This window comes from Artemia sp. Qi Xiang Cuo, chromosome 15 (genome assembly GCF_049724085.1).
Source record: "Artemia sp. Qi Xiang Cuo chromosome 15, ASM4972408v1, whole genome shotgun sequence".
Classification (NCBI taxonomy): Eukaryota; Metazoa; Arthropoda; class Branchiopoda; order Anostraca; family Artemiidae; genus Artemia; species Artemia sp. Qi Xiang Cuo.
The window spans coordinates 43233650-43260317 of NC_142808.1; the positions used below are offsets into that span (position 1 = coordinate 43233650).

The following is a 26668-nucleotide window of genomic DNA, read 5'->3' on the forward strand; positions in this document are numbered from 1 at the left end:
ATCTCAGTTTGGGTTTAAACCGCAAATGGGATGCCAGAATGGTCAATCGAATTCTTACTAATTTGTTATTGGAAGTAAAGAAACATCGTTGCTAAATCTTCATATGAACTCGTTGTTTGAATTTAGATACCCATTTTGGCAAATTTAAAGTTCATACTTTTGTAGCCTAGTCGGGGCTCTTTGGGTCCAAAGCCGGGGCAACTGCCTGCTAATTTCGATATCAAATGTATTTAATAACAGGGATACCAATTGCTAGTTTTGCTCTCACCAAGGAATCAATAAGATTATGGATGACATGATAGTGTCTCCAAATATATCATGTAAAGTGGGCTTTGGAGGCGGCCTTCTAAGTGAAGAGGGCAACCTCCCCGGTTTATAATGAGCTCTTAAAAAAACAAGAAACAAAAAAAATGCAGACAAATTAGCACAATTATCTTACACAACTCCAATCATCTTAGCACAATTATCAACTCCTTGTTTTGGTTTTGTTTCTTTAGTATTGGGTGCCTGTAAACAGAATGTATAGGGCATTAGCTCATACAACTCATCAGTTTCCACTGGAGGGGGGTACAATAGTCCCTCCCAAACTTCCCCCACCGAGGCTAAATCCATTCGGGACACCCCAAAAAAAGATAAGCTAATTTTTACAAGTTTCAGACGCCTCGTCCTTGAAGATTACCGTCCTCTAACAATCAATTCTTACTTTCATGTTCCTCCCCGTAGCAGACATGAAACCAAATTTTTTGGAAAAGCATCGGAAGCCAATAATAGCAAAAGATGCCAACCTCTCATTTCCGAAGGTGACTATGGTAAAATGAGAGACTGAAAGCAATATATATTGGTTTTGAAGCCAAAAACCTTTTTAATCGTTGGCATCGCTACGGATTAAAACTTAAAATATTATCACATAGAGACAAATTAGTAGGCTACAATATATCTATCCTTAACTTTTCAGATTCAAATTGCTGCAGCTGCTCTGTACTGCAGTAGTTGCGAGATCACGCCACTGTGATGCGCTTTTATTTGTAACTGATGTGCAACCACATGGAGACAAACTTCCTTATCCTTGATGAGAAACAAAAGAAATGTAGACAAGTTATTTTTGTTAGCGTAAATTCGTATCAGTAACTAATAATAAGTGCATCTACTAGGAAAACTTGCAAGCCCCTCATGACAAAGATAACCACGGTTGTCAAGTCTACAAATTGCCTCAAAATTTCAATTTAAATTCTTTCTTTCAATGTGCACATTAAAATTGAAATTGTTAACCCCTTGAAGTTTTATAAATGGTTTATCCCTTGAGCGGATTTTCATACAAAAACATGATGTCTTATACTTCACCTGATTAAGTACGTCACCTACTTTACCATATACTTTACCTGAATCCTAATCGGCTTTAAATCTCTATTCTGATTGGTTAATCAAAAATTTTATGTTTGAAAGTTGAACAATGCTCAACTCGAGAAAATACAAACGGCGCACACAACGGGCGCTGTAGTCGAGCTTAATTCGGATTTTATCGACAAGTGTGACTATAATGTGCTATGGACATAAATGACTACCAACCCGGGTACCGAAAGCCCGGCTTTGTTTTAAGCTAAGCACGGTAAAACTATAAAAGGAAAGAAATTAAATTAATTTTTTTCAACACAACAAAAGGTAACTGATCAAAACAGTCAATACACTAATACGTAAAAAAGGATGTAAAAGTGAGACTATTGTTGGTTTATAACTCAGTGAAATAGGACTAGAATTTCTTTTATAGGCTTAAAAAAAAGCTGGAATAGTTCAAATATAGATTCCGTTTGCTCATTCTTAGTTGAGTTGTTCGGTACAATTCCAAGAAAGTCAAGGTTAAGAAAAAAAAAACAATTCTTCACCTTCACTATACCTTGTTTAAGTTCGAAGCAACTATCTTAACTTCAACTGCGGCATGCAGTAATGATCCCAGGTTATTGCAGGGTCACTCTGCCTGAGCAACAACTGAAAGCAAATTTAGTTCAGGTTTCCAGTTCCAAAACTGGTTCAAAATCATCTGCCCATAAATAGGTAAAACTAAATAAAAGGAGTTAAGTGCTGCTTTAAATTTTTGAGGAATATGAATAAAACTTCTGCAAATTTTAAGCTGAAGACAATAATCGACAAAAATAGAACCAAAGTAGTTTCGGACTTCATTCATTTCTTTATTTTTTCATTATTTTTCAATTAATAGGTTTAATTAAAGAATTTCAATAAACATACTTATACAAACAAAACAAAAATACAAAAACAAAGATGCATACAGTAGTCGAAATTGAGTTAGATAAATAGTTGCTATTGGTGAAACAGGAAATTATGATCAAATTATCAGTTGTAATAAGAGAACCATGGGTTGCGCTTTTCCCATTTTGGCGGTCGTGCCACATAAACGGTTGAGAAGCGATAGTTTAAATATTTCTGTTAGTTAAAAATTTATCTGCGCGATATATATATCTCTTGATTGTGTTGATATAGAAATGGCCAAACTTGCTGCCAATTTTAAATATTTGCTCAGAATAATTATTTAGCCAAGTGACTGTCTGCGTTTCTATGTTGTTAATGTCATTTATAATTGAATTGACTTGTATTTTCATATATATCATGATGATCTAACAGATTATGGTTATATTCGAAGTCCCCCTATTCTAGTCTTCCATAGATTGATTCATTCATTATTTTTTGGAACACAAAAACGACTCTAAAATCCTCCAAATTGCCAAATTCTCACCTCTAGCATAACTTTTTTAAGTTTGAAACTACTGTCTTACCTTCTATGGGTTCGTGCAGCAACGGTTCATGCGTACTGCTACAAGGACAGGCTGCCTGAGTCACAACTAAAAGCAAATTCAGCTCAGGTAATCGCTTGGCCAATATTTCCCTCCTGCATTCTCCCTTTTCAGCGTTTATAATATTTCCATTTCTCTGGAATGACCGTTTTGTAATATTTGTATCATTTAATATTTCTACTGTTTCTAATGAAGTCCCAGGACAAGCTAGGCTTGCATGCACGGTCTCAGACTCCGAATTAAGAATGAGCCTATATGAAGCTGATCGAGTTGAACACAAACGGGTAGTTATCTTTGGAGGCCGAAGGAAGTCCAATCCGATATCTGTCAAAGCATTTCCTCCATCTACTTCTCTGATCCCAACTAACGGAAATACCACAATGAATACACTAGAAATAAATAAAGCAGCTTTAATAAAACAATTAAAACTCGACGCAATTTAAAAAAAAACAATTCTGCACTTTAAAGGATTAGAAAGGAATGTTAACCCTTCTTCGTTGATTAGCAGTCCCTGGTCTTTCTACGCCAGAGGGGAGGGAACGTAAGTCTTAGTGAGGTTCACAACCTTATTGATGACTGACTGCAGTCGCAAAAAATAAATTAGTAATGATGCGACATCTATAATTATTTTCCAACTAATATAAGTCAATCAATATCACGCAGATGTACAAACAGGCTCAAAATAAGAAAAAAAAAGAAGAAGAAATCAGTCCCTTTATCAGTCCGTCATTTTACACTGATGTGTCTTGAAGTCACCAAGCTAACTTCTTTCTTTTTTTCTTTTTTTTTTTGGGGGGGGGTCGAGACAGTAAAAACGTTGAAAAGCACTTTGGGTATAGAAAAAACATAAATTCCAAAAGTACCCACCTACCCTACTAATAGTAAGAGTGGAATGTTTGTGGCCTATCCCCACTCCCCTGAAATTTCAATATTCTCGCCATTTTCTTACATTTTCTTAAATCTTCTATATAAGAAATATATTTTTCGTGCTTTTTCAAAAGTATTTTTGTGTAATTTTGTAGAACTCCCAAAACACCTAAGAAAACTCAGGCCCAATTTATATATTAAAAAAACAAATTAATAGAGAATTTTGTATCAAAAACTACACATCTCTTACGGTTTCATCAGAGTCCATCGTAGCCCACATTTTAAAGAACCTCTAGAAACTGTTTCTGAAAAGAAGGGATTCTAGATATCCCTCTTGGAGGAAAATTTCTTTAAAGAATATCTTTAATGAAACCTGAATAATTCTTTAATGAAAATGAAACCTGACTCTTTTAATTTGTTAATTGGAAACTTCTTAAATCATGTGTGCATTCAATTGTGTATCTGTACATTTTACATTCATTTGCAATTCAATTGCATATGCCCATTTATATTTGTATTCAATATGCCTATTCAATAAATCGGTAATTCAATTTTTAATGGAGAATGCCCCATCAATAATTTTGCAATTTTTTATAGTAACCTGACCTGAAATAAACGTGGAAGGGAAATTATCAAATAAAACTCTGTTAAACGAGACAATTTAAGGTCTAGCTTTCCTTTGATGGTGTAAATGTCTTTTGGAATCAACTTGTTGTTATTGTTTGAACTTTTACCGACGAAAAGAATTGTCAAATAAAGCTCATTTTATTTTTCACAGTTCTACGTGACACAGTTCAACTGTGATGCTGCTCGAAAAAATTCTTAAACACGAAACACCCAAAAAAAAAACATTAAAGGAAATTGTAATGTTCAGGTAAGAATAGACCAAAGATGGGTCCGGGGGGCCAAATAGTTTCATTTTCATGCCCTTGGTACATCGAATATTCTTTCCTAACTTTTGAAGGAAAACGGCAAATTTTGTACAGGAAAAACAACCAAGCGACGTTGATATGTGAAATCTGACTGGCTTGTCTTATTGAACGCGGAATTCTATAAAACATTTCTAAAAAAATAATTTACCTAAAAAGAAAGATGGTTTAAATTAAAAACTTAAAAACTTAAAAACTTTTTCCTATTCTGATCAATAGCCTGCGTTGCGCAGGTACCGATCTTATATTTTAAATTAAATAAAAAAACAAGTTTTTTAAACTGAAAGTAAGGAGCGACATTAAAACTTAAAATGAACAGAAATTATTCCGCATATGAAAGGGGCTGTCCCCTCCTCAACGCTTCGCTCTTTACGCTAAAGTTTTTTATTATTTTAAAAAATAAAGTTGCGAAACAGAGTCAAACTTTAGCGTAAAGAGCGATGCGTTGAGGAGGGGACAGCCCCTTTTATATACGGAATAATTTCTGTTCGTTTTAAGTTTTAATGTCGTTCCTTACTTTCAGTTTAAAAACTTGTTTTTTTATTTAATTTCTGATCGTTTTTTAGTTAATGCAGTTTTTATTTTGGCTCACCGCCATTGAATAAGTAAACAAAATTTGCATAAAATTTTTACTTTTCTTTTGCTAAATGGCTGTCTCTAAATTTGGTTCTGACGTAATTTACAAATTAACTTACGTAACGAACTTCTATATTCGTATATTTTTCTTCTGGCAAAAAATACAAAGTTGTATATTTTTGCAGATATGAGCTTGAAACCTCGTAATAGGGTTTTCGGATACGCTGAATCTGACGGTGTGATTTTCATTAAAATTCTTTCACTTGTAGGGGATGTTTCCCCCCTCTTTAAAAATCAAGGAAATTTTCTCAGGCTCGTAGCTTTTGATACTAAACTTAATAAAATTTATATATTTAGAATCAGTATTATAAGCCCATTCTTTTGACACATTTATTGACATCAAAATTCCGTTTTTAAAAGTTTCGATTACTATTGAGCCGTATCGCTTGATTTTATTTTATTACGTATATGACGGGGTTCTCCCCTTAGTCAATACTACGCTGTTTACGTTAAAAATTAAAAAAAAATTAATTCCCAAACCCCTGAATTACAAAGGCCGTTTAATTAGAATAGATAGCTCTTTTGAAAGCACTAAAAAAAAACTGTAGCGTAAAGAACGAAGTATTGACTTGGGGCCTCATATACGTAACAATTTCTATTCGTTTTAAGTTCTAATGTTGCTTCTTTCTTTCAGTTGAAAAAACTTGTTTTTTTTTTTAATTTCTTATCGTTTTTTAAATAATGCTTGGAAATCCGGCGCCCCCTTCATAGACATGTCCATTACCCCAAAGAAACATCATCCACGGAAAGATTCTCCCAAGTAACCCCCTCCTCCAGCGCAAAAATAAAAATAAAAAAAATAAACACGCATCCGTGATCTTCTGGCAAAAAATGGAAAATTCCACATTTTTGTAGATAGGAGCTTGAAACCTCTACAGTAGGGTTGCCTGATACGTTGAATATGATGGTGTGATTTTCATTAAGGTTCTTTAACTTTTGGGGGGTCTTTCCCCCTTTTTTCCAAAATCAGCCAAATTATCTCAGGCCCGTAACTTTTGATGGGTAAGATTAAACTTGATGAAAATTCCGTTTTTTAGAGTTTCAGTTACCATTGAGCCGGGTCGCTCCTTACTTACAGTCCGTTACCACGAACTGTTTGAAATCACAAAGGCCGTTTAATTAGAATAAAAGCTCTTTTGAAAGTACTAAGAAAAACTTTAGCGTAAAGAGCGAGGTATTGACGACAGGGCAAACCCCCTAAAATATGTAATAATTTCTGTTAGTAAAGCTTTTCATGTTCTTCCTTACTTTCAGTTGATGAAACAATTTTTTTTATATTTAATTTCTGATCGTTTTTTAAATAATGCTGGGAAATCCGGCACCCCCTTCATGAAAAATTCCCTTCCCCATGAAAAATTCCTCTATGGAAAGATCCTCCCACGTAAACCCCAACCCCAGCCCCGCCCCCTACCAGAAAAAATCCCCCCGGAAAATATCTGTATACTTCGCAATAGCCTATATTATATGTAAACAATGGGCAAAGTTCGAAACTTGCAGCCCTTCCACTTGGGACTGTGGGGGGCTAAGTCATCCTTAGAGACATAGTTTTTACATTTTTCGAGTAGGCTGAACCAAATGGCTATCTCAAAATTTCAATCAAGTGACTTTGGTAAAAAAAAAAAAAATGAGCGTGGAAGTGGATCTACCTGCCCTCCCATTTTTTGGTCACTTAAAAAGGGCACTAGAACTTTTAAGTTCCGTTTGAATGAGCCCTCGCACAATATTTTATGACCACTGGGTCGAAACGATCACCCCTGAAAAAAAACGCATCGTGATCTTTCTTCAAGCAAAAAATGCAAATTTCCACCTTTTTGCAGATAGGAGCGTAAAACTTCTTTAATAGGGTTCTCTGATAAGCTGAATGTGATGGTGTAATTTTCGTTAAAGTTAATTAAAAATTCAAAATTCCACATTTTTGCAGATAGGAGTTTGAAGCTTCTTTAATAATGTTCTTTGATAAGCTCAATCTGATGGTGTGATTTTCGTTAAAGTTAATTAAAAAAATTTGCAATTAAAACAAAATTTTATTGTTTAAAAAAAATTAAGTTGTGAGAAAGTCAAAACTTTAGCGTAAAGAGCGAGGCGTTGAGGAGGGGACAGCCTCTTTCATATACGGAATAATTTCTGTTCGTTTTAAGTTTTAACGTCGTTCCTTACTTTAAAATTTAAAAAAACTTGTTTTTTTTATTTCATTTGTGAACGTTTTTGAATTAATGCAGGTTTTGATTTTGGCTCACCGTGCATGAATAATTAAAATGAAATTGGCGGATTAATTTTACTTTTATTTGGTTAAATGGCTTTTTCGAAGCTTGTTGAGTTTTATTTACGAACGTTTTTATTAGTAATAAATATTCTAACTTACGAATTAACTTACGTAACGAACTTCTATATTTATATATTTTTAATATGTATATTAGGGGGTTTGTCCCTTAGTCAATACCTTGCTCTTTAAGCTAAAGTTCGAATTTTGTTCCAATTCTTTAAACATGACCCCTTCATCACAAAGGCCGTTAATTAGAATAAATAACTCTTATGAAAATACTAAAAAATCTTTGGCTTAAAGAGCGAGGCATTGACTAGAAGGTGAACCCAATCATATAGCTAATATTTTTGTTTGTTTTAAATTTTGATGTTGCTCCTTACTTTCAGTTGAAAAACTTGTTTTTTTATATTTAATTTCTGATTTTGTTTTTAAATAATGATGGGAAATCCGGCGCCCCCTTCATAGCAATATCCCTTCTCCCATGAAAACTTCCTTCATGAAAAGATCCTTCCATATACCCCCCCACCCACCCCACCCCCCCTACCATAAAAAATTCCCCCTGAAAACGTCTGTATACTTCCCAATAACCAATACTATATGTTAACATTGGGTAAAGTTCATAACTTTCAGCCCTCCCCCTGGAGGCTTTGAGGGATTAAGTCATCCTAAAAGACGTAGTTACAATATTTTCGACAATGTTTAACAAAATGGTTTTCTCAAAACTTTTATTAGGTGGATTTGGGAAAAAAAGGAGTGGGGGAGGAGGCCTAGTTGCACTTCATTTTTTGTTCACTTAAAAAGTGCACTAAAAATTTTAGTTATTACTCCAATGAGTCCATCCACAATATTCTGCAACCACAAGGCCATTACAATCACCCATGGAAAAAAAAAAAATAAACACACATTCGTGGTCTTTCTTCTGGCAAAAAATGCAAAATTCCACATTTTTGAATATAGGAGCTTGAAACATCCACAGTAGGGTTCTCTGATACTCTGAATATGATGGTGTGATTTTCATTAAGGCTCTATAACTTTTAGGGGGTCTTTCCCCCTTTTTTCGAAAATCAGCCAAATTTTCTCAGGCGTGTAACTTTTGATGGGTAAGATTAAACTTGATGAAAAATATATATTTGACATCTGAATTAAAATCTGATTCTTTTGATGTATCTACTGGTATCAAGATTCCGTTTTTTAGAGTTTCGGTTACCATTGAGCCGGGTCGCTCCTTACTTACAGTTCGTTACCATGAACTGTTTGATAAAAGTTTTGCAACCAGAAAAGTGAATATTGAAAGTGGGGTGATCGTAAAGTTAACCTCGCGAGCCAAAATTGGACTCCTATGTGAGCCTACCCTTGGCAGTAAGGTTGATACGAGCAAAAGCCAAATTTGATTTTTGGAAATAGGACTTGGCATTGCACGAAATAAATTTTCCTGTGAGGATATACTGGTTCATATCTGTTTCAGAGTTGCAAAAATTGTTTTTAGAATGCAAAATTGTTTTTCAGATCCAAAAAATATTTCTATATATGCGCTTATAAAAATTTATAACGGATAGACACTTTTTTTAAATTGATAACTAAAATACCGACCTTATATAATACCTAGTTATTTAAATAAAGAAAATTAAAAAAAGATTTTCTTCCAAGCAGTATACAAGAATTCACGTTGCAACGCCCTAAGGATTTTGAGTTGATAAAATTTGTAACTTTTTTCAAAACTTTTTTCAAAAATATTCGCATGTAAGTTAAGATTTATCAATTCGATTCAATTACCCATCGATTGCTGATTAAAAGCAATTATAGGTGTATGACTAAAAGTCAGATGATGGATTTAAATTCTAAATTCAGCAAACTGAATTCTTACACTTTTTTTGCAAACACCCTTCTTCGTTTTTCACTGATCAATGGTTTAAGGACTGCAATAAGATTGCAGTCAAAGTTCTCTCTTCAGTAAGAAAGCTCTCTTTATATAGAAAAAATAATCTGGTAGTGACATACAAGACCTTAGAACTTTGACGAAACAAAAAACAGTAATGTGAGCAAAAAGAAGTAAGATTTTATATGCAAGGTATTAGCACTTTGATGAGTAAAAAAACAGGCTTATTGTAATTACGAATATTCCTATTTAAAAATGACGTTCAAAATTACCTAGTTAAGCAATGCTGAATAAATACAAAAGTATTCACCACCAAGGACACAACAACTCTTGCCACTGAACTGTGGACCACACTTAACGTTGGCAGAATGCCAGCAGACGAGCACTGGTTTGAGTTGACCCACTTTTTACAAGATGCTAAAGGCCGATGTTGAACTACTTGATCATATACATTGGTTACTCCTGATGCCAAAGCAGCCATTAGCTATTACAAAAAGACATAAAAATTTAGAAATTTAGTCACGAGAAAGAAAATAAAATTAAACGTATAAGTAAGCCTAAAGCAAACAGAAAATGAAAACGAAGAATAATAAAAACACAAATAATCACAAGTAAAAGTGTGGCAATACAGGGGAACGACTCATAAAAATGTTGGGGGGAGGCAAAGTTTTTTCTTTCCAATTTTTTTCTGATGATTCAGGAGAATACATTTTTCAAAATTTAGGAGAAGAACTTTTTTCACTGAAAATGACGAAACAAGGCATTTTCTGTGGGGAACTGCTCGCAATTGAAGCGCCATTAATCCAAGTTTTAATGTTCTAAAATTTAGATAGCTTTCCTTCAAGTTTTCTTAAATTTCTTTAATACTCCTCCAAATGCTATTCTTCGTGAAATTAAATAAACAAAACAAGTTTTAGATTAAGACCGCTTGACTTTTGGGGTGTTTCCACCCTTTACCAAATTTACCCCAGGGTCGAGGAATATTCTCAGGCTTGTTCCAAAAGATAGGTAACATTAAACTTATAGAATTTTACACATTGACGAATCTACTTCTACAGCTACTACTGCTAAAAACTCACCGCAGCACTAAGCCACCTGAGGCCAATACAGCTACTCACACTCCTCCTTCATCCTAATCTATTCAAAGCTTCCCTCTTAACACCCACCCAGGAAGTTCCGATTTCTGTTAAATTTTTCGTCACGACATCCTCTCCCACCTAACCACGGACGACATGCTTTCCATTAGCCCTACATGGTTGGCCGAAAAGGACAATCTTTGACAATCTCTCAACTTTCATCCGCAGAACGTGCCCTAGCCATCTCAACCTTTCTCTCATTATAGCCCTGAAAAGCGGGATTGAACCAAACTTTTTGTATAGCAAACAGTTTGAAATACGACCAGTCAGTGGGGTCGTATACCCAAAATTTTTATAAGAAATATCTCTGGAAAACATTTAGCAAATCATGCTCCTTTTTTCGTAGCGCCCATACTTCAGAAACATATTTCGTTACCCAACGTCACCTTTTCATCTTCATTCGCCTTAGCAACTTGTTCTTCTTAACATTAATTTTCAAAACCTCAAAAAGCTAATTCATTTTGCTCGCACTTTCTACACAAAAAAAAACATATTAAAACTTTAATACCCCTTTTCAATTGCCACTAGACATATATTTACTGATTGTTTTGAAAAAGCCAATCATACCCCTTCACCCTCTTCCTGGGGTCTGACGGGCCCAAAACTGACTGAGCCATGAGTTCCAACAATCAAATATAATATTAGACCCGTGTTGATTTCAACAAGCCCCCCTTACCATCCCACACACCTAACTGTATGCCAAGGGTCAGTTCTACGTCATTGTACAGATCAGTTCTTATCGTAAAAATAAACCATGTTTAAAATAGAATACGCATTTTTAATACTATTTGGCCTATACTTAATGGGTTGATTTATACTCAATGACTTGGCATCCCACTTCATTCACTTCCCCTAATAGAATTGAGCTGAAATTTTGCGAAAGCTGGATTAATGATACATATCGGTAAATCAATGAGGTCTTTAATCCTACCACTCCCGTTCCACTCAACTGAATCCAGATCAAGGACCAGATCTACAGAGAAAAGCATATTTAAAAGGTAAAAAACCCTACCATTGCTTGGCATATACTTACTAGTTATTTTGAGGCAAACCACTTCAACCTCTTCCCGTGATTTTGGGTGAAATTTTGCAAATACATTGATCTGCAGAAAAAACTCCGAAGATCTGTAGAAGAAACTCATTTTCCCCAGCCCATTTCAGCACAGCTAATACAAGGTTAGGGTTTGTGTCTATCAAAACATATTTCAAATGTAAGGTCCGTTACTCATTGTTATTATGCCTACTGTTTGTTTTCAAGAAGAGCTAGCCTTCAATTTGCTACGTAGCCTAACAAGTTTCCTTAGCAAAAACCATCAGCAAAGATAACTTACAAAAATAGGAACTTCTGTTACCCAACATGGGAAGGTATATAACATGGAATAATACATAATTACCATCGCCCTGGACAGAGTTGGGTCTGGTGCCTTTAATTATTAAGTGAAAAATATTAAAGAAAACGAAGAAAATGATCTAATCATTTTGCAGTTCCATAGGATTCAAGTGGAAATTTCTCTGTAAGTGATGATTATTTTTTTTTTCTAGAATTATTTTGAATCAAAGCCTAGGTAAGCTTGAGAAAATCTTTGGATATTAAGTAGGCTGGTTGACCTTTGTCTACTGATAGGTCTACTGGTGAAAAATTATGCCTTCTTTACCCTCCCCAGCAGGGGCGAAATTTTCTGGGGAAGTGGCGGAGGGGAGGCAAGTGCCCGTCAGACGCAGTATGCCGTCCCCCAGCTGAAATTTAGTGCCTTCAAAAATCTTGTCAAAGCTAAGATAGGTCTACATAATTCAACCAATCACAGAAACAGATGATTTTTTTAGTATACTTTTATTATATGACTCATTTTTTCATTTTTTACTGTCATTTTCACTTGACTCGGGAAAATTGGCTCAAAATTTGTACCACCCCCGCCCTGGATTTTGGCGAAATTACATCACTGTTCCCCTGCATTTCATAGTACCTGAAAGACATGTACATAAAAGTTTAGGGCAGGCTAAAAAAGGAACAAATAACCCAATTCTAGATGGTGCTGTTATTTTTTTTGGGAGGGGGATGGGGGTGGGGGATGGGGAAGGGAATTATTCTTAGTGCCAATAAGGGTTGCCATCCCCTAGTGATTTATCACTATTTCTAGTGATTTTTATGTTGCGTAAGCAAAAAATCACTAAATCAGCACATAAATCGCTAAATTATTAAAAAAAAATCAATAAATCAACCCATAAATAACCAAAATCTAATGAATTTTTCACCAGTTGGCAGTGCCAATTTCCATTCTAATAAGTTTCCCATTCTCTTTCTTCCTTAGTTTAATGTGTGACAAAGTGAAAATGTTTTATAAGACTTGTGAGAGATAAAAAATATTAATAGTTATTGCTTAAAATTTATAGACAATAAAAGTTATTATTTATATTTTTATTGCATTGAGTTATTCCGTACAAGGACCTAATAGCGGAAAAGTTCTGAAGCTAGGTTTGAAGCCTAAAATTTTCAGCCTGAATTTTTGCCTGAAATGCTGCATTTTAAGCATGAAGAGCTGAATTTTAAGAATAATATTTGCTAAAATTTCTTTCATGTGAGTCAAATGAAGTTAAATAATAAATTAAACTGTTGTGAAGTTTATTTTTACCCAATATTTGTGAGCTATACAAGGCTGAATCTAGGAAGAAGGATTTGGAGATTGACTCCCTCTCCTGAATTTTTTCTGACTCGTAAAAATGTAACAAAAATGAATATAAAATTTTTTTAATACTTTTTAAAGTTCTTTTGTACCCGCCCTTCTCCAAACAAAATCCTAGCTACGGCCTTGAAGCTATATTTACTATAATAAAAAAATTTTCACGTCACAAAGATGGAATTTCTGTTTGAACAACCCAAATTTCAAACAATGTCTTTCGGTCTAGAAAATAGACAAAAACCCTGTGCCTTAGGATTACTTTATATATTTTTTGCCCCTTTAACATTACTTCTAAACAGAGTAATTATTTTCGGTGGGAGGAGGGGGGGGGTTAAAAGTAGTAAAATAGCTTGAGATATTGAAGTCTATATAGATCTGGAGACTGTGAATGTAATTAACTATGTAAATACAAATTATATCAGGTGTATGTACACAGATGTAATTCAAAAGGCTATATGCGAAATTTTTACTAAACTTGTGTCTATAGCTTAACTTCTTGAGCTTAACACACTTTGTTTTTAGTTACGGTCCTTTTCCCTTATCTTCTGTATACTCAAGATAATTTTTAAGTTATTTTTTTTCAAAATGCGCTTTTATAACACTCACTAATAGAAATTGAAAGACTTAAACGAAAGACAAATGACATATTTGGAGGTGATAGAGTTCGTCCAGGATGATGCAGACTCTGTCTGCTGGCCACGTGACTCTGGATATGGGGTAACCTCTAACTAAACACTCTAATCAGGGTGTCCGCAACCCCTCTTGGCGGGTGGAGCCCACCCCAGGAATCTTAGCTTCTAGGTTTAACCTAGTTCTATTCAGATTCCAGGCCTAGGGTCGTTTGGGCTAGTAACCCTCTACCTGAAATAAATTCTTACGAAAAGTAAAAAATAGCCTCGGATCCAGACTTCCTTTTAAGATTTTGACCATCGCGCGTCAACGGGCATGCTGACACGTCAGAAAGACCGACAGACCCTGTTGAAGCTGGTTGAAAGCCACCTCACGGCCGACCAAGGAAGCGATGGTCCGACAGCGTATCCGAGTTCCTAGCGATGGCAAATATCCGACCGAATGAAGCACAAACCCTTGCTATGGACAAAAGTGGATGGAGGAGGCAGACGTCACTCTCTACACCAAGTAGCAACCGGCAGGAGACCTAACTAAGTAAAGAGCTCATATATCCACCCCCCCCCCCCCCCCATTTAACTTGACTATATAACCTTGCAAGAATTAGGCTGCATCGAATTTAATCTAGTTGCACGAAGAGATAAAACAATAAATATACAACATTTCATGGGCTGTCGCAGCTTTTACTTCCGTGTATAGGCTGCAACCAGGATATCCCCTTTCCTGCAAACCCCGTGTGAAATTTCCCCTGGAAAATCTTCTGCCCATATAAAATTCTCTTCATGAAAAATCTTCACCGCAGAAAACTCCTCCCAAAAAAATTTACCACGACAAACGACCACACTGCAACAAAACAAAAGATGAATAAACTGCGACATAATTTCGTCAATACCCTGGAAGGAGGGGGCAAAGTTGGATCCATTTCTCCCAAATCAAGTGAAAATGACAGTGAGAAATGAAAAATGAGCCACATAGTACCATAAAGGCAAAGATATACCGAAAAAAATTGACCTGTTTCTCTGGATGCTTGAATTATGCGGGCTTTTCTTAGTTTTGACAACTAGGGGGGAGGGCAAACTGGGGTCTGGACTGGAAGCTGCCCCCTTCCAATATCAAATTACGCCCCTGTTAATAAAAGGAAAGAACAAAGGTGGTGCCTGTTAATGAAAAACGCGGTCCCTTTTAGTTAATTGTAGGTGTTTTTTTTACGTAAGGAAGCTATCACTCTAATATATTGAAATGCACCAAACATGAAGCGAACAAAAGTCCCTTTTCAGAATTCATTTGCCAGTATTCATTGTACTTTTTATTCTTTAGGCTCCTGCCAAAAAAAAAATAAATAAAAAAAAGTCAAAAATATTTGTTTGGCAAGGGTGAATTAAAACCCTACTTTACCTGAGGGTCAGCCTCTTCTGATCCAAGAAAAGAACCAAGAGAAATATCTTCTCGATTGGAAGCCACTACCTGTGCCGCCTCATCCAATAAAAAGCAGTTGACTTCTTCCTTGTTATTGCAAAGACTTTTTTCATTTTGTATAGTCTCATCAAACATAATTCTTCGAAAAATATAAGGAGGGAGCTCAACACCAACCGCTGAAAGTAAGGATCACAATTTTTCTCTTTTAGCGTTTGTTTCATATTTATTTTATTCAGGTAATTTTTTGTCGTATGAGAGAGTATGGAATCACGTAGGAAAGTAAAAATCTCCTACAACTAAATCATGCAGATGATTTCAGTGTCCTAGATGAAAATGCTAGAAAAATGTATAATTTTATGGAGGTTTTGAAAGTTTGGGGGGGGGGCAGGAAAGTATAACCAGAAGATTGATTAAGTGAATAGTTTCACGTACCTGGTTAGTATTATTGGTAAAGATGTTGAATGCGGTGTAGATAATAGATGTTGAATAGCCCAGGGTGTTTTTTTTGCAGTTGACAAAAGCTCTGAAGAAAAGGAGGTACTTGTATGATATACACCCTACCGCTTGTTTTCAATTCACTGACGCATTATAGAACCGGTTTTTTTCGTTAGTTTCTTAAACGAAGAGAAGATAAAACGAAGAGAAGTAACAGAATAGATGGAAAATATATGATTTGGGCTATATATTTGCATATTAGGGAGAGGGGGCAAAGTATTTAGACAGTGTTAAGTTAGAAAACAATTCTTACTACATAGTATGCAGAATAATTGTACCTAAAACATTTTGCATGCAGACCTTCTACACTTTACCCCCCCCCTCCCTAATGTGCAAATATATAGCCCAAAGTTGTTTCAAAAGTATTATATTTTTATCTTACTTTGGTATATTTCATTAGGATTGAGCGTCAGAGAAAAATATTAGAAGAGCATTAGGTAGGGTGCATATCACACAAGAACCGAAAAGGAAGATAAGTCTGCGAGCCAAGATTAGAATATATGAGAATAGAGGGATGCTACTGGTTAAGTATGGTTCTTAAGCCTGGGCGCTTCGGAAAAAAAAAACGATGGAAGGTTAATTTTTTTCCAGAAGAATTGCCTACGGATAGCTTTGGGTACCCATTCGAGTGGCAGTATTTCAAAAAGTAAGCTCTAGGAAAAATATAATTCTATCACATTTTCTGAGGCAATAACGAGAGAAAGGGTGAGATATTATGACATATCTTACCACGGAAGTATGGCATATTGCTTAAGATAGTCCTTTTCGGTCGTCCATCTATGGCCGCACGAGAAGCAGGTCTTCCCTTAAATGAGGATGGAAGAGATCGTAAGAAAGAATCTGAATAGAGGAGGAGTGTGTTCAGCTGTGTTGATCTCGGGTGGTTTGGTACTAGCTGTAGTGAGTTGTTAGTAGTAGTAGTATTTTTCAGCTTAGTTCAGCTGCTAAAAATGATCATAGTGAATGTTGGTGAATCTGAAAAAAAGTGCGAATAAGCACAAAATGGTAGATGACATTGGATTGTAGTGTCAGTTTCCATTCTTAAGAGTTGCCTATACTCTTGGGTTAAACCTATATTAAGGCACTTGGGCTTCCGCTCTTATCCCTTTCTCATCATTGCATAAATGTGATGACCAGAAGTTATGTATATCCCACACGTAAAGATGAACATCATCAATGCTAATAACTGCATAGTTCAAGACAGCTTTTTTTCATTAAAACTATACTAAATAAATAGTCTATAAATATTATGTTATAAGTAATATAATACTATAATAGTATACACTAATAATATAAACTATGAATAAATACTGCACAAGTATATTTTTACATACAAACATACTAGTATTTCCTTATGTATTTTGAAGATTATTTCTTGTCGGGATATGGGAATTTACAAATCATAGATTCGTTATTAATTTATCTGAAAATGTAATACTTTGAAGTTCTGATTCTATCTTATATTCTATGTGTGATCTATGCTGACACACCGAGCTTTGCTCTGCATTGGCTAAAGTAGAAATAAAATGATTTAATTTTCCTTACCTTTTAAGGAAAAGTAAATTAAATACATGATCTACACTGCAATCAAAAAAAGATTTCAGTTTCATATACATTTTTTATAGTTGGCTTAAAGTTGTCTGTGTTTCAGAGGTCGGGAAGACAAAATTATAATGGTGACTGCACTTAGCCGTATAATGACTGTAAATAGGCTTAAGTATTTTAAGTTAAAACTTAATTAAACCTTACCAGCAAGAATTTGAGTTAGATTAGATAGCTCGTGAGTTAAGAGCACCCTTGATCCAATAACCGATTTAACCTTTAGTTTTCCATCATCATGCTTTGATACAATTCCAGCAATTACATTTGTGTCTGCTCTGCTAATTCGCTGGTAGATGGCATCTTTGTGAATGTCACTTAGTGAAGATGATACAAACGAAGACCTATAATGAGACAAGCACAAACTGTTATACAATATAACTATAATATTATAAATTATTGTAAAATTGTAATACTTTTTTTCAAATTCAAAGTTTCTTTCAGAAATTATTAATGATAAATAGACTCTATTTAAAATTTTGTGAATTTTTTTTTCCTCATCTTCGTCAAAAAGCCAGGATGATGAGATTTTCATCTGTTTCTTCAGAAGAAGAAACTCGATCGTCTTCAGTGACACTTTCTCCAACTTCTTCAAAGAGCCAGGAAATTGGGATGATGAGATCTTCATCTGTTTCTTCAGAAGAAGAAACTCGACCGTCTTCAGTCACACTTTCTCCAACTTCTTCGAAGAGCCAGGAAATGGGGATGATGAGATCTCCATCTGTTTCTTCGAAAGAAGATTCATCTGCAAAAAAATTAATAAAAGGGAAGATGAGATCTAAATAAGATCTATATGAAGAAGACTCATCTGATTCTTCGGAAAAAGGGCTAAAGAAGGATTCTTGTTCTTCATCAATATCACTTTCATTCTCACTTTTAATATCCTCCAGCTGTTTTTCCAAGTATTCACGTGCAGCTAAAAGTTTAGCTCTTTCAGTCTTTTCATTCTGAGTATAAGAAAATTCAATAAGATTTTCAATGTAGCGTGACAAAAAATTATCTAAACGGCCAACTGACGTGTACTTAGCCATGCACAGGGGGCAAAACCTTTGGTTTTGTTGATGTTGAAGGATGCAGGTTTGACAGAATGGATGTAGACATGGCAGTCTAATTGGTTTAACAAACACCTCGAAGCAGATGCTGCAAGACAGTTCTGAGTCCAAGAAGTCAATTTGTTTCTTCCTTGAGATCTCGAGCTTCTCCTGATTTGCCTCTGTATCTTGACGCATTTGAGATTCCAGTAAGGATATCTTCTGTCTAAGTATTTCGATTTCTTCATCTCTTGTGGTGGGCATTTTTACTTGAACACCGATATTATACATTGATGTTACGAACAAACGCTATTTTTATAACTAATTAGCATTTTCTGAGAAAATTTCTTTTTATCGTGATAATGACGTCATGATATTTGCTTTGATGTCATATGCTAAAATGACGTCATATTATCAACACGGCATATAATTTGAAATACAATATATAGTTTGAATTAGATGAATTAGTCTTTACAATCAAAAAATAAAAATAAAATAATTTACCGTTTTTGGAAATCTGGATCCATAAAAATAAAAATGAATTAGCTTTTTCAATTTACTGTAAACCGACCAACAACAACCGTTATTTGTCTTTCATGTCAAATCACCCAATCCAAGTAAAAAGGGGAGTGAGTAGTTATTTCTTTATTTGATAGGATATTAAAATTAGCATCACGAGAATACATAAGTAAGGGACTAATTTTCATTAAGTATTTAAATAGGCAGGGCTGGATCGACTAGGTGCGGGGCCCGATTCGAAGTTTTTTTTGAGGGGCCATTTGTGTTTTAAATTTTAAGCAAAATTCAGATTCACTATATATATATATATATATATATATATATATATATATATATATATATATATATACATATACATATACATATATATATATATATATATATATATATATATATATATATATATATATATATATATATATATATATATATATATATATATATATATATATATATATATATATATATATATATATATATAGTACAGAGAGACCGGCGGCCGCCGGTCCTTTGCCGCCGGTCCCAAGTAAGGCTATGCGTTAGGCTTGCATATATTGATTCTCATTGTCGTAGCTGTGTTGACCTCAGGTGGCTTAGTGCTGCGGCCAACACAGCTACGACGTTTGTCTTCTAGGCGCAGACAATCTGAACTTCTTCTTTATGTCAAGGCATCACAATAGGTTCAATACACCCATCCTGAGAAAAATAAAAATTCTTTCTTAACGTTGTCAACTATTTAGATAGATTTTGGGACAGCAAATATCAATTTGTGATAATTTTGTCTAACCATTTTAAAGTTCAAAACATTACGACTATTGAGGATATTTTATCCCTTACGTTAAATGAAGTTAGAGCGAAACATGAGTTCAAGCTTAGGATTCATTTGTAAAACCCTTTAGAGAGCAAGTTACGTCGTATTAAGAGGCAAATTGGTCTGCCAATATAGTTCCACAAACGAATCCAAAACTTGAACTCATATTTCACTCTAGCTTCATTCAGCTTCCTATTCCTTCCTGTGACTTCCTTCCTTTGACTCTAGCTCCCCAGTCTTAAGTTGACAACTTTAGTTTCCTTAAATTCTGGGATTCTAATCGTAGTTTGAAGAATCATATTTCTATGCTTTAAAACTTTTTTTCAGCAGTGATAAAACACCCTTTCTCTTGGCCACCTTACTTTGGCCGCCTTGTTTTGGCCAGCCTTCTAACTACTAATTTTACCAAAGTAAATGAAATTAATCGTTTAGTCAATTTTTTTGGTACCTCTTCAATTTGGTACCTCTTGGCACTTCCTGGTACATTGTCCATTTTTTGGCACTCAGTTCAAGTTCTCAGTTCTCAGTTCAAGGGACTTCGTCGTAGCGACTTAGCAACATTAACATTAAAATATATGGTCACACCCCTGAAGTCTTTAAACCTCCTACATTCATTCGTTTCGCTATTTTTTTTTTATTTTTATCAAGGATGTTGAAATCTTGTGTATAATCAAGGTCTGGGAAATGTTTTCTATTATATTTAAAACCACATTCTCTCTTAGCTTTTTCTGCATTTTTAACGCAAGATTCGTCAAAACAAATCTTATAACAAGATAACAACATCACCCTGTTCAACTCCTAATTATACACTGAACTAAAAACTATCCTTGGGCCCTACCATAACCGCAGCAATACTAATCTCCTACTCAAAAATGACAAAAGGTAAAACAATGAGGAAATTTTAAAGCAACGAAGTTCTATAATAATAATATTTCGGGTCTATATTCAAGAGCTTAACAAACACATATATATATATATATATATATATATATATATATATATATATATATATATATATATATATATATATATAAAGAATTACTATAAGATACATGATAATTAAAACTAAAACCAAATTAAAACAGTCCAAACTAATTAATTGATGTAAGTTAAGCCAGAACTAAAACAGAATAACAAGAAACAAAGAAAAGCACTAAGGTTAAAAAAGAAGCAAGTTTTTAGTGCCCTGGAACCATTTTTATAATGCCCAAATTCTTACTAATGAGGGTGGTGCTTTCAAGAGTATTGAATTGCTAGAATTCTCAAATAAATAATCAGCCGCTTTGAGCCGAATCAAAAGATCTAGAGACGCTATTAGAATTTACATCCCTATTAGAATTTTTATTATATTACCCTTTTGTTAAAGTAACCGTTTTTCAGGTTTTTCTGGACTATAGAGCCAAGATATTAATTTAATAAATTTCATTAAATTATTTACAAATTTTTAGTCTTAAAATAATCCCTTAATTATTCTCAAATAACTACAAGTTTAATAAGTCTTAATAATTGGGTTCAATAATTAGTCTTAAATAATTAGTCTCTAACATCTTAATCTTAAAATAAGGTATGTTTAAAACCCCCCCTCCCCAAAATGTTTGTCTGACTCGTAAAAATGCAACAAAAATGGATATAAAAATTTTTTTTATGTTTTTTTTTAGTTTTTTTTTGTGTAACCCCCCCCCTCCCGGAAAAAAAATATTTGAGTACCCTCCCCCCCTCCCGAAAAAATCCTGGGTACGGCCTTAAAGTGTGGTATTCGTCGTTATATAATATTCGGCAATTTCAAGTCTCTTTCACAGTTCATGGTAACGAACTGTAAGTAAGGAGCAACCCGGCTCAATAGTAACCAAAAATCTAAAACAATGGATTTTGACACCAATAGTTAGATCTAAAGGATCAAATTTTTATGCTGATTTCAAATATATAAGTTTCATCAAGTTTAGTCTTACCCATCAAAAGTTACCTGCCTGAGAAAATTGGACTTATTTTCGAAAAAAGAGAGGAAATACCCCCTAAAAGTCATAGAACCTTAATGAAAATCCCACCATCAGCTTCAGCGTATCAGAGAACTCAATTGTAGAGGTTTCAAGCTCCTATCTTCAAAAATGTGGAATTTCGTATTTTTTGCCAGAAGAAAGATCACGGATGCGTGTTTATTTGTTTTTTTTCTCAGGGGTGATTTTATCAACCCAGTGGTACCAGAATATCACGGGAGGGCTTGTTCGAGTGGAAATTAAAAGTTTTAGTGCCCTTTTTAAGTGACCAAAAAATGGAGGGCAGCTAGCCCCCTACCATGCTCATTTTTTTCCAAAGTCACTCGATCAAAATTTTGAGATAGCCATTTTGTTCAGCATAGTCGAAAAATATAATAACTATGTCTTTTAGGATGACATAATCCCCCGTAGTCCCTGGGGGAAGGGCTGCAAGTTATGAACTTTGCCCAATGCTTACACATAGTATTGGTAATTGGGAAGCATACGGACGTTTTCAGGGGGGATTTTTTCTGGTAGGGGGGAGGGATCAGGGGTTACGTGGGAGGATCTTTCCATGGAGGAAGTTTTCATTGGGGAAGGGACATTGCTATAAAAGTGGCGCCGGATTTCCCAGCATTATTTAAAAAACGATCAGAAAGTTTTCAACTGAAAAACTTTTCAACTGAAAACTTTTCAACATCAAAACTTAAAACGAACAGAAACTATTACGTATATGATTGGGTTCGCCCCCGTGTCAATACCTTGCTCTTCACACTAAAGTTTTTTTTTAAGTACTTTCACTTAAAACGTATTTTTTTTACTTAATCCCCCACAGTCCCTGGGGGAAGGGCTGCAAGTTATGAACTTCGCCCAATGCTTACATAAAGTATTGGTTATTGGGACCCATACGGACGTTTTCAAGGGGGATTTTTCCTGGTAGTGGGGGGTGGATCCAGGGTTACGTGGGAGGATCTTTTCATGGAAGAAGTTTTCATGGGGAAAGGGACACTACTATGAAGGGGGCGCAGGATTTCCCAGCATTATTTAAAAAAACGATCAGAGAGTTTTCAACGGAAAAACTTCTCAAAATTAAAACTTAAAACGAACAAAAACTATTACGTACATGACTTGGTTCACCCTCTAGTCAATACCTCACTCTTCACGCTAAAGTTCTTTTTAAGTACTTTCACTTAAAACGTTTTTTTTTAACGCCTCGCTCTTTACGCTAAAGTTTGACTCTTTCTCACAACTATTTTTTAATACAATAAAAAACTTTAGCGTAAAGAGCGAGGCGTTGAGGAGGGGACAGCCCCTTTTATATGCGGAATAATTTCCGTTCGTTTTAATTTTTAATGTCGCTCCTTGCTTTCAGTTAAAAAAACTTGTTTTTTTTATATATGCTGCAGAAGTTAATTCTGAAGTGCTGCTGAAGTGAGTGCTGAAAATAATGTTGGCGGGGTGGACGCTGTTTTTCTGTTTGCTAGGTAATTTTTTGGTAGCCATGGTCCTTGTGGCTTTTGAGCATTAAATAAATATCTATCTATCTATTTTTGCGGTATGATTTTTTTCATTTTTATTGTTTTGTGTGAGACTATTGTGTGTTATTATGGATAATGGCGAATTAGCTTTGCACCCACAAAGGGTTTGTTGTCGGTCAGAGATAAAACAACCCGATTGCCCTGACAGACCTTGACTTCACAGACGATACAGGTCTCATGAACAGCTCGTCAGCTGAGCTCCAAAAGATGGTCAGCGATGTCTCCTGTCTCCTGTACTTAAAAAAAATGGCCTCATGATCAGCAAGTCTAAAACAAAAGTCATGAAAGCAAACGCCCCAAACTATCCAGATATCCAACTAGAGGGCTAAACCATTGAGACTGTTGAAGAGTTCCGCTACCTTGGTTCAATCCTAACACCGAACGGAGTTGCAGAAGCTGATGTTAGAGCTCGAATAGAAAAGGCATGGGGTGTCTTCACAAGCATGAAGAAGTCGCTTTGGCATAGACATAAAATTAGAATCAAAACGAAGATGAACGTCTACAAGGCAACTGTTCGATCGACCCTGCTGTACACCTGTGAAACTTGGTCTTTAAAAGCGAAAGAAATACATTCACTAGAAGTATTCGACTATCGCCGCATGAGGTACATACTAGGGGTCAGCCTATGGTCTCATATCCCAAACGCTGAGGTTCGAGGTGTTGTGCCCAGAAGATCCCCCTCTCGGTGATCTTAAAACAACAACAACTAAAATTCCTGGGAAACACACTACGACAACCAGCTAGAACCATATCTCGCAATGTCCTCACCTACGACCTCCTTCTACAGAGACAAACAGAGATCAGGTTGCCAAAGAAAGAATCTCTGGCAGACATTCAAGAGTGACCTGGATCCTTGGGGTGGCTTCCGCCGACACAGATGTCGTTGGGATAAGGACTAGCTGAAGACTGCAGAAGAGGCTGCTGCTGATAGGTCGGGTTAGACTACGACAGCCATCCCATCGTCCATTCGTGCCGGGCAGGATGGATCATCGTCTGGTTCCCACCGAAAGTAAGTAAAAGTAAGTAAGTAAGTTATTATGGTATTATGTGCCTTATTACGTGTGTTTTGTTATGCTGTGTTATTATTGTGCTGCGCCAATAGTTTGTTGCTATATATATATTTTTTTATTAAGCCCGTAAATGTTTGCTTTTTTTTTGTTTCTGCCATGGCCCGATGAGGCTTTTGTAGCAATATCTATCTATCTCTGTCCCATCATGTAAAGATGTAGTCTTAACTTCAGCTTTTTCAGATCCGTTGATTCGAATTTCATTTCACAGTCATCAAAACGAAGAACCAGATAGGTGATGGATGAAGATTCAGAAGCTTCAGAGACTTCAGATGATTCATAGGCTTCTCAATTTTTGAGCTAAGCGCGGAAAGTCCCTTTTAAACTACATACTGGTCTTTTCTTGAAAATTAATCTCATAAAGCTTTCAGTCTGATAAGTTTAACAAACTAATTCCTACCAAAATAAGACTAACATCTCTATGTTTACCAAATTTCACGCTCATCACCTTTACTCTATTTCAAAAATCATATTCGTATTTTCTAATATCTAACGCTACAATTTCCATAAGTCTGTCCTGTTTTGTCTCGAGGCTGGGGTATAGATTTCAAATGTTCATGGAAAGTTGTTTTGGCGGGGAAAGGATTTTACTTAGGATTACTTATACGTTATCTATGCCTATCTGCTTGATGGCATATAGCCTAGAAAGACAGGCCGAAAATTTGAATATTCGTATTTGCCCCCCCCCCCCCTATTTTTCCTCTTGTAGAAGCCATATTTACTCTATCTATCTATTCTTCATCTTATCTGTGCTTTAATCTTTCTTCCTCCAAAGCTCATATTCCCGTACATAATGTATATTTGAATAACTAATTTTCAGTATTGAAAGTTTCAGAAGCCTTTTTTCATCCCCTTAAAAGTCAAAAACGCTAGAGGAATTCCAAACTCCTATATCTTTCCACAATTGTTGGAAAATTTGAGAAGTGAGTTATAATGATGATCATAGTTACAGTTATGCAAAATATCACGACAGGAGGTTTTAAGATATTTAACTTTCTTATGAAGAAATTGCAGTAAATTACTTATTTAAAAAATCAAAAGGTTTCTAATCAATAACGTTAAAATTATTGAGTTGGATATATTTGGAGTCACTATTAACAGCCAATTCTTTTGACACAACTATTATTATCAAAATTCCGTTTTTTAGAGTTTAGGCTACTGTTGAGCCGAATCGCTCCAAATCACTCTAAGGACAAAATAAAAAAAAAAAAAAAACTTAAAACAATTTTTATCCCGAAGTTGACTAAAAGGCAAAATAAATTTTTGTCCTATTAACTGAAATAATTAGACACTTTTAAGATTAAAACCGAAAAAACAGGGACTGTTTTTATTTTCTGGGTGAGGGGAAATCAATATGTTTTATTTTGTAGTGAATCTTCCTTTCCAAATTTGACCTCTTTGGAATGTAAAGGGACATGTCACCGCTTCCCAGGGTTATTCTGCAAACCACAGCAACTTGGTGCATCATGATTGCTGTCATTTTATTGTAAAAAGCAAAATGAATATAAATTTTGTTTTTATTCGGCGGGAGAGTCTAATTTTTAGGACCTCGTCCGATCTTATGGGAGAAAAGATGTATCTTTCTTAGATTGTTACGCCTCTTAACACAGTTGATCTACCAATCAGAGTAATTTACAAGTACTAAGGTTAGTGTACCTTTGATTTTGAACAAAAGCCAGTCCTCCTTGAGTGGCAATGAATCTTGAAGACCCTTTACCCTGCTTGTGCCACGATTTAACGGCACTTAAAGCCACGTCCAGATCCCAGTACAAATGCTGAACTACTGAGGAATCACCTAAAAGATAACATTTATTGTAGTCAATAAGAAAATAGTATTATCAAAAATATTTCACTTTTTGCGATGATCCAAAATAAATATTTATTTTTGAGAAGCCCAATATTTAGTATTTTAGTTAATTACCTCATTAATAAAGCGCATCAATTAGTCTAGTAAGTGATTAAAACAAAACACCGACTGATAATAAAGCTTTCAGTGCCAATAAAATTAAGCGACTGGAACAAGAACTATGAGAGATATGTGACTAAAATTACAGAATTTATAATTAGGACTGGCAAAAATTTTTGGTAAAATCCTTTCAAATAAACGTCACCAGTGACATTTCAACATTAGTTAACTGCAACTTACCGCAATTCATTCCTTTGTCCTTTGAGTAAATGCTCTTCATTCCTTTTCATGTGTTCGTAATTTCTTCCTCTTTTTTGACTATTTGAATTGTTTTTGTTAATGTTGTTTTGTATTCAGTCCTTCACAAGGTGCTGCCTCTGAGCATTGTTGTGACGCATGCATTTTTTTTTTTTAACAATATTTTAAAAAAAATTGTATTACTATGACTATTACATAACACAATTAAATATTATGAAATATAATTGTTAAAAAATAGA

The 26668-nt window shown here is 35.0% G+C and overlaps 1 protein-coding gene across 1 annotated transcript in view; it reads right to left on the bottom strand.

Annotated features, from left to right (window-relative positions):
- Positions 1 to 284: 284 nt before the first annotated feature.
- The window catches only part of LOC148943695 (voltage-dependent calcium channel subunit alpha-2/delta-1-like), a 193288-nt gene continuing 166904 nt past the window's right edge, over positions 285 to 26668 (bottom strand). The window contains exons 17-22 of the mRNA XM_089101204.1: positions 25922 to 26060; positions 17477 to 17670; positions 15212 to 15408; positions 9648 to 9859; positions 2787 to 3193; positions 285 to 385 (exon numbers count right to left, since the gene is read on the bottom strand). Of these exons, the coding sequence (XP_088957330.1) occupies positions 285 to 385; positions 2787 to 3193; positions 9648 to 9859; positions 15212 to 15408; positions 17477 to 17670; positions 25922 to 26060 (1250 nt within the window). The remainder of the gene's footprint in view (positions 386 to 2786; positions 3194 to 9647; positions 9860 to 15211; positions 15409 to 17476; positions 17671 to 25921; positions 26061 to 26668) is intronic.